This window comes from Coffea eugenioides, chromosome 8 (genome assembly GCF_003713205.1).
Source record: "Coffea eugenioides isolate CCC68of chromosome 8, Ceug_1.0, whole genome shotgun sequence".
Lineage (NCBI taxonomy): Eukaryota > Viridiplantae > Streptophyta > Magnoliopsida > Gentianales > Rubiaceae > Coffea > Coffea eugenioides.
This window is the reverse complement of record NC_040042.1, coordinates 1,172,291-1,190,255: the sequence shown is the minus strand read 5'-3', so window position 1 is coordinate 1,190,255 and position 17,965 is coordinate 1,172,291. Positions and strand designations below refer to the sequence as shown.

At 35.4% G+C, this 17,965-nt stretch overlaps 2 protein-coding genes across 2 annotated transcripts; one reads left to right on the top strand and one right to left on the bottom strand.

Moving 5' to 3' along the window:
- Positions 1–235: 235 nt before the first annotated feature.
- Positions 236–2,485, bottom strand: LOC113779383. Its single transcript, XM_027324950.1, has one exon. The coding sequence runs from the start codon at positions 2,483–2,485 to the stop codon at positions 236–238; it is 2,250 nt and encodes a 749-aa protein (XP_027180751.1).
- Positions 2,486–8,640: 6,155 nt separating this feature from the next.
- Positions 8,641–13,872, top strand: LOC113779142 (cytokinin dehydrogenase 7). Its single transcript, XM_027324603.1, has 4 exons — positions 8,641–9,535; positions 9,749–10,027; positions 11,202–11,464; positions 13,325–13,872. Exons 1-4 carry the CDS (start codon positions 8,843–8,845, stop codon positions 13,653–13,655), a joined length of 1,566 nt encoding a protein of 521 aa, XP_027180404.1. The 5' UTR covers positions 8,641–8,842; the 3' UTR covers positions 13,656–13,872.
- The last annotated feature ends 4,093 nt before the right edge of the window (positions 13,873–17,965 follow it).

Genomic DNA, 17,965 nt, shown 5'->3' with positions numbered 1-17,965 from the left:
GACATCTTCATTTCTGTTTGATCGATTCAATTTTGTCTCCACATAATCAGCCAAGAAAAATGAACAAAATGTCAAGCACTCTTCTGCTATATACCCTTCATCAATGCAACCTTCTGGTCGACTTTTGTTTCGAACATAAGACTTCAAGGTGCCCAAGTACCTTAGAAGAAATATGATATCATAAGACTTCAAGGTGCCCAAATAAATAAATAAATATTAAGATTATTAATTTAATTCAGAACACATACCTTTCAATAGGATACATCCAGCGATAATGGACTGGCCCTCCAATTTTTGCCTCGGTGGCCAAATGGATAGATAAATGCACCATGATAACAAAAAAAGATGGTGGAAAGATTCTCTCGAGTTGACAAAGTATAATAGCAATCTCCATCTCCATGTGGACTAAATCTTCAGCACAAAGGACTTTAGAGCACAACTTTCGAAAGTACCTACTCAATTTAATCAATGGAGAGCGGACTGCCTTCGATAATGTTTTTCTCAAAGCTATTGGCAACAACTGCTGCATCAAAATATGGTTATCATGGCTCTTAAGTCCATAAATTTTGACTGGCTTCACTTTCACACATCTAGATATATTAGCTGCATACCCGTCCGGTACCTTCACTTTTTTTAGCACTTTACAGAAAATTTCTTTTTCCTTCCTGTCCATTGTAAAGCAGGCTGGAGGCAAATAAAATCTACCATTTTCTTTCTCAACTGGATGAAGTTCCGGCCTTATACCCATGTCACGTAAATCACAGCGTGCAGTATAATCATCCTTATTTTTATCCAGATTCAACAATGTCCCAACAATGCAATCACAAATATTCTTTTCAATATGCATGACATCCAAATTATGACGAATTAAATTATCTTTCCAATAAGGAAGATCAAAGAAAATGCTCAAATTTTTCCAACTGAATGGCAATGTTGGATTATCATCAACTAATTTTCCAAATCTGATTTGAAAATTTTTCAATTCAGATAAAATTGTAGACCCCATCAATTTTTCAGGAGCTCTCCCATGTTCTTCCTTTCCATTAAAAGCTCGAGAATTCTTCCTAAAAGTATGAGCCGGATCCAAAATTTTTCTATGGCCCATATAACAATCCTTATGCCTTAACCGTTGTGAAGTTGTGTGTTTATGACAAACAGGGCATGCATATTTTCCTTTAGTACTCCAACCGGATAAAACTGCATAGCCAGGAAAATCACTGATAGTCCATAATAATGCTGCTCTTAATTGAAAGTTTTGTTTGCAAGATGCATCATATGTATTGATCCCCATCTCCCACAATTCTTTCAATTCTTTGATTAGAGGTTGTAAATATACATCAATATCATTACCAGGAGCATGTGGACCTGGTATCAACAATGACAACATTAAATATGGCTGTTTCATACACATCCAAGGCGGTAAATTATAAGGTATCAAAATCACCGGCCATGTACTATGAGTAGAGCTCATACTTTTGAATGGATTAAATCCATCGGAAGCCAATCCCAACCTAACATTACGAGGATCCTTAGAAAAATCTGTATGCTGATAATCGAAAGTTTTCCAAGCTGGGGAATCAGCAGGGTGCCTCATATAACCATCCTTAGTACGACCCTCCGAGTGCCATCTCATATGCTTTGCAGTTTTAGATGACATAAATAAACGTTGCAACCTGGGTTTTAGTGGAAAATGCCATAAAACCTTACGTGTGACTTTTCTTTTCTCACCGGATGGATCATTTTCTGATGCTTCCCATCTAAGTTCTTTGCATGTTTCACAACAAGTTCTTTTTGCATTTACCCCCCAATACAAAGTGCAATCATTAGGACAAGCATCATACTTTTCATATCCAAGTCCTAATTCTTTCATTAATTTTTCAGACTCATAGTAAGATTTAGGCAATTTTTCCATGGCTTCAGGAAATGCTTCTCTTAACAAATCAAGAAGCATATCAAAGATTTTGTTACTCCATTTACCCAGACACTTCAAGTGAAGCAAGCGAAATATGAACGAAAGCTTGGAAAAATTTTTACAACCAGGGTAGAGTTCTTGTTGAGAATCATCAATTAACTTATAAAACTTTTCAGCAACTGAATTTGGTAGTTCCTGATTAGATTCAAATGTACCAGCCATAGCAGGATCTTGTTGAGGTATTCCTAAGGTTTCATGAACTAGACCATTCATGTCATCACCTATATCAGATACGTTATGAGGAACATTGTCTGAGGTCTGTATCGGTGCAGAAGAGTATACAAATTCCCCGTGAGCTACCCACTGTGTGTATCCCTTAAGAAATCCAAACACCTTCAAATGAATTTTTGCATCTGGCCTAGACACACATACTCCACATTTACATTCTGAACATGGACAAGCAATCATTCCATTCCCATGACTTGAATGCTTAAATGCATAGTTTAAGAATAATTCCAAACCCTTTTCAAATTCACCACTTCTTCTATCTTTCCACATCCAACTCTTATCCATATTATTAGAGTTGTCAAATATTTACTCATCAAACAACATAAAGGAGTGTTAATGAGTGAGTACCTGAAATAATGCATTTTATATGAGATAACAGCTAAAATAACCAATAATTTTGTAATTTATTGCAAGATAGATTAAATTAGACTTAAATACTCAATTTCATATCAGCAAACCTTTGTAATGTATGAACACTTTTAATAGCAAAATTCAAATAATAAATTACCAACTGCTATATTCAAAAGCAAATTAGAACAAGACTAATCAGGCATGTGCGTATAAAATTAGACCAATAAAGGAATGTACCTGCTCAAGAGTGCCAAAGTCTAGCACTTTTCGTCCGTCAAATACTTACCAGCAAATAGAAACCTGTCCAAAATAAAGTAAAAGCAACTACCTTGAGTAAATTTTAAAACAGGACCTATTGCATTTTTACACCAATTGCTTAAGCTTTCAACAAATTATAATAGAGGTCTTAATTACGGTTTAGAAAAGAGGAAAATAGAAAGAAATTGAAAAAAGTAAAAGAAAATACTAGCACTTACTTCTCCCCGTTCCCCTTTAGGATTCTTTAGATTGATTAATCCATTTCTTAGGTCGATTTAATCAAACAAATACAGAATTAAAAAAATTCATTGCATCTGTTGCCTTGGCTATTATTTCATATGTTTAACGGTGCTGCAACTAGTGAGAGCTAGTGAGCTACAAATATCAGAGCTAGTGATTATCTCTGAGATTGGGAGAAATCAAAAGAAAAGAGATTGGGAGGATAGAGAGCTAGTGAGAGCTACAAACTGATTGTTAAAGAAGAGTAAACTATCATCAACATAAATTTCTAGAGACATCTTAAGTTTACTTTGAAAACCAACATCATGGCAACCAACATAAATGGATCGTTAAATATGCGCAAAATAAGCCACTTGGAAACCAAAAATGATCAATTATCTTCGACATCTTGAACCATTAAGTGCTGCACTTAAAGATTAACAAAAATCAGTCTAATTAAGTTCATTAGCAACTGCTTGAACCAGGTTTATACTGATTTCTGGGTGCTGATTCTGATTTTTAAAAGTTTTTATTGTATGAAGCTAGTCATCATGGAAAGCTAGGTAAGGGCTGAATACAAATCGATGTCACCAGCAGCCCTTATCGCTTTGGAGGGACACACAATCTTGGCTATTCTATTGTCTTGTTTAGGCATTTGTCTTCCTATCTCACTCAATTGATCTAGTTAGAAATTGTACAAGTTTAGCCACATATATGCAATTATCCTAGAAGATAAAAGAGGAAAAGTAAACGGAATCAAAAGACAAGCAAAGGCTACTAAACAAAGGGTATCAGACATGTTTTCTGAGAAATAGATGAAATGCTTCGAAAAGACCTTGGAAATAGTTTGTTAGCAGTAGGAATCTTGGATGCAATATATCAACAACACTCTCAGTCAGTACAACTTTTATTAGTATGGAATGGGGAAATGGTTATATACTAAGTTAGATATAAAACTCAGTTATAGGACAATATGAACTTATATGACTCAATTCAAAGGAGAAATTTTTTCAACTAGTTTGCTAGTCAGATTTCCAATATATTTCACAGCAAAAAATTTACCTGGACAAGAGGAGAGTGTAAGGTGTCACCTTTCGGATATATTAGTCTGGTGGCATATGTCTAACCTTATAGAGAAAAAAGGTACTAAAGAGTACAGAAAGAAAATTTAAGAGTGGCGTTATTGAAACATTGGCTGTTATCTTGTGGTCGATGAAGAATAAATTTTTTTTTTCCTGTTTTTGGTATACAAATTTAAATAGTTGAAAAATAACTTAATTAATAGTCTACCCACTTAATTAAAGCCTTCTCATTTGCACCTAAGAACTACTTAAAATTAGCGTAAGTACTTAATTTTGGTACTAGCAAGCATGACAGATCTACCTATTGTACTGTTTCTTTTCTTCTTTTAGTCTTTATGCTTTACTTAGCATTCTACCCAATGTGGAAGCAGTGCGCTTTATTGCCTTTTCTCTGCTTTCTTCTTTAGATCCTGCAGTATTATGTGTTTTCAGTACACTAATTTTGGTAGAATTTTGATCTAACTTCTATTATATACAATAGTATGCCAAGGATTTTTTTTTGCTAAAGATGAAGAATGCTAAAGGTTCATTCTTTAACTCTTTCTCTGCAGTTTATTGGGTTCTCATCTTCATCCTTTGCATTTAGTAGTACTCTCCAACTACAATAACTACAGTACATTAATTAATTAAAAATTAAGATTGGACCAGTGCTAGGTAACACTCACTATGGTCATACACAGACACAAATACATATATATAGATATAGAAAATTATGTAGACAGATGTATTAAGAAAATATACAAGACACACGAGAGTCCTTTTACATCAAACAGATCAAGAATTTGTTACAGGTACAATGACTTTATTCGTATTTTAAGTACAATGACTAACAAATCACACAACAAGCTTACTTTTGCTAATGAACCAAAAATGCATCACTTATCCGAGAAAAAACTTTCAGAAGCACATAAATGAAAATATATTCTAATTCATAAACCAAAATGAATTATGATAGTTTGATGCTTTCATATCTAGCAATAGCATTTTTTGATTACGGAGTGGCCTTATTCACCCTGCGTAGCTGTAAAATATCAGTTCCATAAATATAACCAATCCATATTCCAAAATTTTGTACCTCACATCATATCCCTGTTTTCAGTTTCTCAAGAAAATAAATAATCGTGTTCCTGAATTGTATTACCAAACTTGATAGAAATTGAGAGAGACAGTTCCCGACAGGAAAACAAAAAAGAGACAGAAACAACCACAAATTCTGACATGGAACCCAAAAACAACAAACTCAAACAGAACCAAGTAAACCATCTTGATATCATGATTGAATGACTGACCTCAATTTTGGAAAGATCGAAGCTTTGGGGAGATAGTTTGAGGGAAGAGGACCGAGAGAGAGTGAGTGCGGGAAAGAGATGGGTCAATGAAAAATGAAAGTTTTGGAGATGGTAGATTGGTAGAGGACCGAGAGGGAGAGTGAGGGAGAAAGACCGGCATTTGTGATTTGGGATTTGGGATTTGGGGATTTGGGATTTGGGACAATTTTGCCGCTGCTCTTAGGCGCCAATTTGGAGCATTTTTCTGTTTTTTCATGAAACAATTTGCCGCTTCTTTTCGTGGATAATTTGGGATTGTTTTTCCTTCTATTAGTTGTTGAGGCACATCTCTAAAATGCCTCTACAAATTTTTTCTTTATATTCTTTTATTTTCAGTTTTTCTTATAAGATTTGTCCCTTATACATTGTCTTTTTTTATTTAATTAATAAGTGTTAGTATGGCAAAAACTACCTAATGCCTTAATAAGTGTTTATTTGAGGCATTTGCTTAATAGTGCCCTAACAAGTATGCCATAATAGGGAAATTTTCTTGTAGTGCCTTGAGTTTTTCTTCATTGGAAAGACATGTACCCTTTGTAATGATTAAAATTAATAAATTATGTGTTTTTTTTTCTGCACATTATCCTACATCTAAATACATTAAAGCATCACTTCAATTCTAAATAATTAAAAGTGTATAATCAATTAATGAGTTAATTTGTTAAATTCATGGACAAGTATAATACAAATGCTTACTCAAATTGTGTTTTTATTTAACACAGATGTACCTACACACTCCCTCAAACGCATATCCAATCTCCTTCAAACAGATAAATACATTTTTTTTTTCTTTTACATCTCTACTCAAATACACAAGCCATTCCTCCTCTCTACCAATTCTCTCCCTCTCTCATACATGCATGCACATTTTCAATTTTAGTATACAATCTATTACGGTTAAGATATAACATTTCATTAATCAATTTAGCATCATTATAAACCATATGCTTGTTATTGAACTATATAATATACATGGAATAAAATGTTTAAGTTCAATTCTCAAGTTCAACTGACTATCAAACATACTAGGATCACTTCATGAAACCAGCAAATTAATAGTTGGAGGGCTTAAATTTCAATTTCCAAATTTCATATTTCAGTCTTGAATTTGATCAGCAAGCTTTCTACATCTTTTTATAAGGTGAAGTATATAATGCAGGTTGAACCTATATAAGAATATTAATCACTTAAAATGTTGGTTAAGAGAGCATAATTTGATGTGAATATACATACAATTACCAAATCTTTTTAATTGCTTAGAGAATAGTTTACTGACAATACCCTTTTTTCACACGGCACTGAAACAGCAGTTTTGTATTGAATTGCCATAAATGGAGGGACTGAAATAGGAAACAAAGCAAAGCATGTCCAGACTCCAAGGTCTAGCATGAAGACATCATTCTAAAAAGAAAAAGAATTTTTTGCAACATGCAATTTATAAGCTTGCCTAATTGAGATGATCTCTTGTTTGTAGCGAGGATACGGTTTGTATGATGGGGCACCTGTTATATTAATTAGAGAAAGTAAATAAATATAAGTGAGAATAGGTAATATTAAATAAGAAAAAAGAGAGGATCATAATTATTATTAGTACATAAATGCAAGAGAGTGTAGGTAAGATTAAACCAGAAAATATATAAATCCAAGAGAAGATAATAATTACTATTAGTATATAAATGCAAGGGAGAGTAGGTGAGATTAAACATGGAAAGATATAAATGCAAGGGAGAGTAGGTAAGATTAAACATGCAATTTATAAGCTTGCCTAATTGAGCTAATCTCTTGTTTGTAGCGAGGATATGGTTTGTATGACGGGGCACCCGTTATATTAATTAGAGAAAGTAAATAAATATAAGTGATAATAGGTAATATTAAATAAGAAAAATATGTAAATGCAAGAGAGAATCATAATTATTATTAGTGTATAAATACAAGAGAGTGTAGGTAAGATTAAACAGGGAAAATATATAAATCCAAGAGAAGATAATAATTACTATTAGTATATAAATGTAAGGGAGAATAGGTAAGATTAAACATGGAAAGTATATAAATGTATGAGAGGATATAAATACAAGGGAGAGTAGGTAAGGTTAAACATGGAAAGTATATAAATGTAAGGGAGAATAGGTAAGATTAAACATGGAAAGTATATAAATGTAAGAGAGGATATAAATGCAAGGGAGAGTAGGTAAGATCAAACATGGAAAGTATATAAATGTAAGGGATGATATAAATGCAAGGGAGAGTAGGTAAGATTAAACATGGAAAGTATATAAATATAACAGAGGATAATAATTATTAATATGTGTACATATATAGTAGATTAGGTAAATACTAGACGTGCTGTTAATACTACATCATAATTAATTTTAATATAAGTTCTAAACCTTTCACATACGTTATGCATCAAAAATCGCTAATATATATATTGCCAATGTGAGAAAAATATTTGCATTAAAAGAATAATTCATGGTAACCTCGCGAGGTGGACCACCTAGAATCCTTCCTAGTATAATATAATTTCTTACCAAAAATCCAAAATAAATAAATAAACATTGCTACTTCAATACTTAACTATAGTCGAAGTGGCAGACAATCGAGAAATAAGATTAAACATGGAAAGTATATAAATGTAAGAGAGGATATAAATGCAAGGGAGAGTAGGTAAGATCAAACATGGAAAGTATATAAATGTAAGGGATGATATAAATGCAAGGGAGAGTAGGTAAAATTAAACATGGAAAGTATATAAATATAACAGAGGATAATAATTATTAATATGTGTACATATATAGTAGATTAGGTAAATACTAGACGTGTTGGTAATACTACATCATAATTAATTTTAATATAAGTTCTAAACCTTTCACATACGTTATGCATCAAAAATCGCTAATATATATATTGCCAATGTGAGAAAAATATTTGCATTAAAAGAATAATTCATGGTAACCTCGCGAGGTGGACCACATAGAATCCTTCCTAGTATAATATAATTTCTTACCAAAAATCCAAAATAAATAAATAAACATTGCTACTTCAATACTTAACTATAGTCGAAGTGGCAGACAATCGAGAAAGGCGATAGGATCCCTGCGTCAACCCCTTAAACCCCCCCCCCGCCCCCCCTCCCCTTTCCCCTCCCTCTTCTTTCCATCTTTCTTGTGACGTCAATTTAAATTCTCTCAATTCTCCCACTTTCCATTTTTAAATTCAGTTTTCCTTTTTCTTTTCCTTCCATAACAATTAATCCCGGTTTTCATAATTCCGAAAAAAAAAAAATTTCCCTGCCCTCGCAGCTATTTAAACCCCCCCCCGGCCGTTCTCCCCAACCCATTCCCAGAATAAACAGAGCTTTTTTCCCAGTTCAAACCCCCACTGCCCCCCGGAAAAAGGAAACCACCATGATTGCCTACTTGGAACGAGTTTCAATACCAGAACCAAACAACAATGAAGACGACGACGTCTCACTCCTCCGGAACAGTTTAGAAGACTTGCAACTCCAGGGCAGCATCGACTACGGCCCTACTGGCTCAGCCAGCAAAGATTTTGGCGGCATGCAGATAACGAAGCCGTTAGCAGTTATAAGACCCGCCGGCGCCGAAGATATTGCTAAGGTCATCAAGCTGGCGTCACGCTTACCCAATTTAACGGTGGCCGCCAGAGGCAACGGCCATTCCATTAACGGCCAAGCCATGGCGGACAGAGGCCTCGTTATCGACATGAAATCAATGGAGAGCTATAACAAAATTGAGGTCCGCCGCCACCCTCCGTGTGCTGACGTGGGCGGTGGGGCATTGTGGGCTGACGTCTTGAAATGCTGCGTTCCCTTCGGGTTGGCTCCCCGGTCCTGGACTGACTATCTTGATTTAACGGTGGGGGGAACGCTGTCCAACGCCGGCGTCAGTGGCCAGGCTTTCCGGTATGGGCCTCAAACCGAAAACGTAACGGAATTGGAGGTCGTTACAGGCAAAGGTGAAATTGTAACGTGTACCAGAAATGAAAATTCGCAGCTTTTCTTCAGCGTTCTCGGCGGACTTGGCCAGTTTGGTATTATCACCAGAGCTCGGGTTTTACTCCAGCCCTCTCCACAAATGGTTGGTAGTTGTTTTTTTCTTCCCTCTCTTTTTTAATGGAGTATTATTAATATTCATTTTTTCATATAAATAAGTACATTTTTTCAGATTTTAATGATTGCTTGATTTTTTTTTTCTTTTCTTTTTTCTTTTGGGACTGCATCGTAGATTTATTTTTGTTGCTAATGATTACTAATAATTTTAGGATTTTTTGTTTTTTTTTTGGATTGTTAGGTTAGATGGATAAGGGTGGTGTACAGCGAGTTTAGCGAGTTCACTCGGGACGCTGAGTTGCTGGTGAGTCAGGAGGAGGGGGGTGAATCGTTCGACTACGTGGAAGGGTTTGTATTCGTGAACAGTGATGACCCGGTCAACGGGTGGGCATCTGTACAGTTGGATCCGAACCACCCGTTTGACCCCGCCGGTATCCCAACCTCCGCTGGCCCGGTGCTCTATTGCCTTGAACTTGTCTTGCATCATCGGGAAAATGACCGTCCCTCCTCTGTTAATTTGGTAAGCTTTCAGTCCCTTTTTTTTGTTTTAATTAATGATTGATATCATTTTAAGCTTTATTTATTTATTCTGGCATTTATTAACTATTCTCTCTTTTTCTTTTCTCCTCTACTTCTAAAATCAACCTTTGTTAAAACAAATGAAAAACAAAGAAGAGATCTACATTTACGCACTAAACACGTTCGGATTATCATGGTGACTGTAACGTCTTTAATTTGTCTCTGATTTGTTCGTTCCATGGTTTCAATGTTTAGCATTTTTCTTTTCTTTTTTTCTTCTCTTTCTTTCGTAAGATTTAGAATCTCTTCTTGAACTAAATTTTAAAAAATTGCAGAAATTCTTTTCCTTTTTTTATTTTTTGTTGTATGAAATACACAATTGTGGGGGATGTGGGCGGGGCCGGAGGATCCGAACAGAAACCGTAGGCCGCCAAATGGGGGGTGGTCCGGGTAAGGAGACTTAGCTTTGACCTAGGTGGATGCTAAAAGGGCCCGCAGTATTATACTGGTTGACCGTGATGATTCAGGAAGATGGGTCCCACTCCTACAGGGCCGGACAGTGAAAAAGTCAAAAGAGTTTTTGTCAAAAAAAAAAATCCGGAGTGATTAATAAGAAATGATTTGGCGCCACGTGTGGGAAGCAGCACGGCGCGGGGGAGGGGCATGGCTTGGTGGTGGACGGCGGCGGCTCCGGTGGCGCAAGTGGAGGACGACGCGAGAATCCAATCTGAATTATGAAACTGACTCAACGGGGGGTAAAATGTGTAATGTATCTTCCATTGGATTTTCTGACACCATCAACGTGTGGAAAAAGTGGGCACACAATCGGGACATTATTACGAAATCGACACCGTGCTTTTCCCTTTCTCCCTTCTTCTGACGTGGCCTTTGTCAGGAGCGGGCGAGAACAAGAACAAAAACAAACAGTAACGTTAGCGTCACCAAGCTGTGTCCTATTGCTGAGCGATCATTTGAGATTTCACTGACGTTCGTTGTCTGGTCCCCCTTCTCGTCAAAATCCGTCACCATTACTTTCTCTTTCACAAATTGCCAACATATTTTCCCTATCAAAATATAGCATATACTCTGTAATCAAATGAGCCCCCCCATCACTTTCAATTACTAATTTTTTGTTTTTTTCTTTTTATTATGAAAAAAAAAATTTTTTGGGGTAGGTGGTGGATAGATTGCTTGGACAGCTGAGATTCTGCAAGAAATTGAGGTTCGAAGTGGACCTGAAATACGTGGAGTTTCTGTCTCGTGTCAAGGTTGCAGAGCAGCAGGCTAAGGCCAATGGCATTTGGGACGCCCCTCATCCCTGGCTCAACCTCTTTGTCTCCAAAAGGGACATTGCCGATTTTGATCGTTTGGTCTTTAACACCATTTTGCAGCACGGAATTGGTGGCCCAATCTTGGTCTATCCTCTCCTCCGCTCCAAGTAAGCCCTTCCTTCCATCCCCAAAAAAAGAAAAACACACGCCCTTCTTTAATTCATTCCTACTAATTTCACTTACTTACTTACTTGGCCAACTTCAATTTGAGTGGTGCGGACTGCTTCTACACTTTTTTGAATTCTCTTGCGTATTACTGTCAGTAGTAGAATATCTCACATTGATATTTCATAAAGTTTTATAAGCATATATATAAAAGATGTTAGGCCACTCGATTCATTACTAATTAGTTTTGAGATGAAAATCCAACTTCTTTTACACATATGTGTGTTGAAAGGTCATTCTCCTCGTCGTCGACACTTAAGAATTTAACGGTGGAACTTTTTTTGAATTCTCTTGCGTATTGTCAGTAGAATATCTCATATTGATATTTCATAAAATTTTATAATCATATATATAAAAGATGTTGGACCACTCCATTCATTACCTATTAGTTTTGAGATGGAAGTTCAACTTCTTTTACATGTATGGATGTTGAAAGGTCACTCTCCTCGTCGTGGACACTTGAGAATTTAACGGTGGAACTTTTTTTGAATTCCCTTGCGTACTGTCAATAGAATATCTCATATTGATATTTCATAGATTTTTATAATAATATATAAAAGATATTGAATCACTCCATTCATTTTTTTTACACGTGTGTATGTATAAAGGTCATTCTCACCATCGTCGACACTTGAAAATTTAACGGTGAAACTGTTTTGAATTCTCTTGCGTACTGTCAGGAGAATATCTCATATTGATATTTCATAAGTTTTTATAATAATATATAAAAGATATTGTACCACTCTATTCATTATTAATCAGTTTTGAGGTGGAAGTCCAACTTCCTTTTACACGTATGTATGTTGAAACTTAATTTTATTTAAGCTTTTTAGGAGCGTTTATCACATGTTAATGTCACGAACAAATCAAAGGTTCATTCTCATTGCTGTTTTCACTAGCTAGCAGCTGGTAAAGTGCATGGAGTCCACGTGGAGGCCTCACAAGGTCCATGTGTTTAACTCCATTGTTTTACCGCAGCAGCATATGATGGACACATGGCTATCGAGGTGTGGGGGTTACATTGCTGACGTGGCATGACTCTACTGTACCCTTTGCTTATTATTGATATGCTGACTATTTTGCTGAACGTCTTAAATCGGGTGGTTAAGATTTTGTAGTTAGGGCGGGTTTTTTGACCTTTTATTTATTTTATTTTATTATTTTTTATAATAATATGGGTCCCTATCACTGATTATTATTAAGTGCCCAGTCACTCTCCTTTGTGGACCCACCATTTTAACATGCTCACCTATTGCTGCACTCCACCTCAATGCTTACCATTTCTTTGTCCCCTCCATGATTCACCTTTACTGTTTTCTTCTTTCTTCTGTACCACTTTTGTCTTTCCCCACAAATTAACCACCCCCCTCCCCCAAAACAAGAACATTTTTCAATCATGAAAATTTTTTTGTGTTTCAATGGCTTCAAAGAATGATTAAATCTAGTAAAGGTACTAATGTGTGTGAAGAAAGTTTAGAGCAAAGGCATGGAGAGTTCTTTAGGACAAAGATTTGATTAAAAAAAATATATGGTGGTCCAACCAACGGGTGATGTTGGATTCGTCGCCCGTTCGTGGTAAAGATTACGGTAACCATTTTTGTTACACCATAGGGGGGAGAAAAAAAAAACTAAACATCTGGATTGTAAGTTATTTGGGATAATTTTTTTACAAAAAAAAAAAGCTGTAACTTTTTTTGATGTGTTATGAATAAAATTCAAAACATTTGCAAAGTGTTTTTTTTTAAAAAATAAAATAAAATAATTATAATTATTTTTGGCTTCAAATGAATTCAATTGATTAGGTGGGATAGCCGTGCTTCTGTTGTATTGCCTGAAGGAGATATCTTCTATTTAGTGGCATTGCTACGTTTTAGTCCTCCCTATCCAAAAGGACCACCTGCAGAAGATTTGGTTGCCCAGAACCGTAGAATCCTCCACTGTTGTACCAGAAATGGATTGGACTTCAAGCTGTATCTCCCTCATTACAAGTCCCAAGACGAGTGGGAGCAACATTTTGGAGATCAATGGACTAGATTCAAGGACAGAAAAGCCTGTTTCGATCCCCTGGCAATACTTGCTCCTGGACAGAAGATTTTCCCCAGGAATCATCATCATCATCATCATCAGTCCTAGTGGTGGGATGATTGATTTTCATCACCAACCTATATACCATTACCAGCCCTTCATTTGTTGTTTTCTGATTCTTCTTCGGTTTACCAGTTTTGCTTTCGATTTCATTTGTTCATTGCTATTGATTAAGATGTAGTCGTCATCATTAATGTAAATGAATATTTTCAGAAAGAAAAGGTATCGCAAGTGTTACCTTCTCAATAATTTTCCAAAATCTGAATTGCTGAATTATATGTGTCACCAAAAAATTGTTCCCATGATCAATTCATCCCAGCAGAATACAGGGGCTGTTAGAATGATTTGTTTTTTTTTTTATTTTTGTCTAAAACACGCAAAAAAACGTCTATTTTTGTTCTTTTGAAGAACTTTTAATAGGAGAGAGTTGAATTGGGTGATAAAGTGAAAGAGAACGTAACTAAAACCTCCAACTTATCTCAAAAAAAAAAAAAAAAATTCTGACACTTTTATAAAGTACTACTATTGTTGTAGATGGTGTTTTATCAAAACTTTTATCTTCTTGAGATACCCCTAAAACAAGGGAGCCAAATAGACCAATAGAGATTTAGAGTAATAACATCCCATCATACACTTTTGGAGGCGAATGGGAGCATCAATCCTTGGAAACCATCCCATCATATATATTTTCTTTAATGTAGTTTTGATAGAACAGATTTATAAATATCAACTAACTGTAGAATTGGATGACAATGCTGCTAGAACAAAATCACCACATCATTATTCGAACCTTTACCAAATCACGGCTAAAGTAATTACAGGTCCTTATTGAAGTTCTTTTAAAAAAAAATAAAGTAATAACAGTTAGTATCAAGCTCCATAAATAAAAGGATTAATCTTTCCTACACTGACGGTGTATACACTATCAGCGTTGAATGAACGACAACTATGCAAAATTTGAATTTGAAATTTAACTTTTGCACACGTGTCATGAATCCAACAATGATAGTGTATACACTGTCAGTGTAGGAAAAATTTACTCTAAATAAAATGCCATAAGCTTTTTTTTTTCTTTATCACTTTTTGACAGGGATCGAGGGGGGTGTTGGAATTGTTTCTTTTTCATTGCCTTTATAGGTTAACGTACTGTCTTATAAAATAGAGGAGCCGCTTTTGGTATTTGATTCCATTCACCTTCGAACAAACTCGAATTCTAACCTGGAAATCATCGGGCAATTAACCTCAATCCATTTCCTCTTCAACCTGATTAGTTCCCATCCAATCCAAATTACAATAAAGAAAAGCTCATACCAACATGCATGAACAGATAAAAAAATGTACATCATCTATACATAAAGCTTCTTCTAATCAAGGCATCAGATTCCATTTTCATGCAAAAGAACAACGTGACAAAAGCTTTAGCTTTTCTAGACGATTTGGTTCTTTCCTTTCTCGGGTTATGCTTGGTTTTTGTTCCATGCAAAAAAACAAATCTACTTGGGTTCAACATCCCTTGACCCTTAATTCGTTTAGTTCATCCCGTCTCTTTTTCCTTTCTTTCTTTCTTTCTTTTTTTTTTCCTGTTTTTTTTCTTTTCCCTTTCACTTTTATCATAAAAAGTAGGGAAAAGTCTGAATAGGGTGGTGGTGGGAGATCGATGGAGTTACTTTTGGAAGGGCAATGATAAGATCATGATTTCTTGTAAGATGTACCAACCAATGAGACGACTCTCTTCGTTCAATCCCATGCAAAGTATCAGATACGACCCCTGGTATCTGTGCCATGCATGGACGTGCTTCTTCAATTCTAATCCTGTGGGCTTAAAAAAAGTTTCAGTCTGCAAATGTACGAGAAAATTCTTGCCATATGTTTGGCTATCGAATTCTGTGCTTTGATTCTGTTGAAGTGGAATTGATAAAGACTTTTAAGAACTAGCTAGATTTGAGGATTCGATTCCTCATCCTTCTCAACACAAAGTGTTGATTAGATTAGGTAAATAAATATCATCGAGTTTCAGTCAATGTGTGATAGGGGTATTTAATGGTTTGATTAAATTGGACAGAGTAATAAGGGGTCTACGGTATTATTAACTGAAATATAAGCAAACAGTTGTGAATATGTGGTTTTCCTAACTTATATTTGTAATGATTAATATATTTGAGAAGAGGAAAAGCATTTTAAAATTTTGAATTCCCATTTAATTAAGCATTTTTGGCGTAAATAATTTTGATCATTTTTTGAACTTTAAACTTTAGGCTTACAAAAAAATTAATTTTTACCTAATCACATTTTATCGTTATAACTACTTATAATGAGAAACAACTGGATGTAATCCGCTTAGAAAGATCAACCTGTTAATAATAGCTATATATCTAGCAAGTGTCACTAGAGAAGAAGTGTTAGCCCTAGGGATACGCTTTAGTTTACTCTTAATTAGAAGAAAAAGAATAAAACAATTTTTGCCCGTGCACCTCAAATCATTCTCAAAAGGCGATTACAACCAAATCCCTTCTGTACTGAACGGAAAAACTGTCTACCATAGCATCATCATTGCTCCAAATCGGCCTAATTGCTACAATTTGGCTACCCTTTTCCATGTTATATTATGGCTGCCTTTACCAATCGGACAAACATGGTCCAAAGGTTGAATCAGTGAACTATTATGTTTATTACTATCATCAATTGATTAAGTAGGAATCATAGGTATAGAAGCCATGCATGGCTGTAGGCGGTGAAGGGGTTAAATAAGGAGTTGGATTAGTAGCATTGGATGCTTTGGGTAAATTGACATGTGTGTGTGTACGCACGCGTGCATGTCTATATATATATATATATATATATCATCAACATGATAATTCTTATTTTATTTCTATTCCTATTATGTATTAAGGGAGAAGGGGTCAATGAACACTCGAAGTAAATTGAACTGCCAACAGATAAGATGAATGCCTTGTGCACCCTTCAACGAAAATTTTTCAGTAAAGTTTAAATAAGAGTACAAGTTAAGAGATTTGATTTCTCGACTTATATCTAGGGAAGGAGAGCCAAGTCAGCTAGCCTGAGTTGGTTTGTATTCATATGTATTTAAATAGTGAACGTGGGCTATTTCTCTTGCCTGACTACTATCATACCTAAACAAAATCATTTCTAAAAAACATTCAAAATTTGGTAGATTCGATTTTCAAAAACTCAAAATTTCAGATTATGTCACACTATTTGATGAGATTGTACGACACAATCTAAACCGTTAGATCTTTGAAAATTGATCTATCCAAGTACGAGCCTTAGAAGACTAGTGACCAAATTAATACACTGTGGTCTAACTGGTTATTCTTATTCATCGCTATGACTTGTCGCTACTTAAGTTAACAACCTTTTTGCCGAAACAAAAGATATCGAAAGACTACCTTTACCATCTTTTCAGGATAAAAGTAAACAAAGTAACAAATTAGCTAGTATAATATTAAACACTTGCATTAATCAGTATGCCTTTCCTGGTTCTTTGTCAAACATGTCGTCCAACTAGAGTGAGCTTTGTGTATGCTATTATAAGCCTTGTTCTCAGTTGCTTTGGATTATATAGAATCTGATTATAGAAACTGATTAAGAATCAACAAAAGCTACTCTTTACGTGATTAAAAAATCTATCATCAGAATACAAAAGTAATCGAGAATATCGCAAAAACTGATTATTGAAAATCAGAATATATAATTAGCTAAAATAATCAACCGAAAACAAGTCCACGGTATAAAACAAACTATTGCACTAATTAGTTTGGAGTCGACTGCTTCAGCGAGAAGTGGAAACAGGTATCGTCTGGCTGGGGCTATATTACCAAAAAAAAAAAAAAAACAAATGCACCAAAAGAACAGAAACATTCTATCTAGAAGCAGGCCAAGCACCGCCTGAGAGGTAATCCCGTTAAGCCCAGAAAGACGATCTTAGCTTTGGAGATCCCTTTAGTATTTTTGCTCTTTCGTAGAAATTCTAAGCATGATTATTGGCAACACGACTTTAGGAGCTAGTGGGTATACAGACTCAACTAGATCAAATGAGTACTATGCCACACCTACAGCCCAAGAAGGGACTTGAGTCCCTCCCTGGTGGCCACTGAGCCATTGGCCCAGTGGCTAATAATAGAAGATGATTGTCCTTGTTATAATAGAAGAACAGTGGACATAGTCAGTCCACTGGGTTTGTTGAACTTTGTCAAAGCATCCTAGAAAAAGAACCGTTTTAGAATTGAACTTCAACAATGTGGAACAATACAGCCCAGGACAAGATATTCCCTCCTAACAAAAGCCCACTACTTTTCATTTGTTACAGATCGTTCCGGCTCCACTTTGGGCTTGGAGTT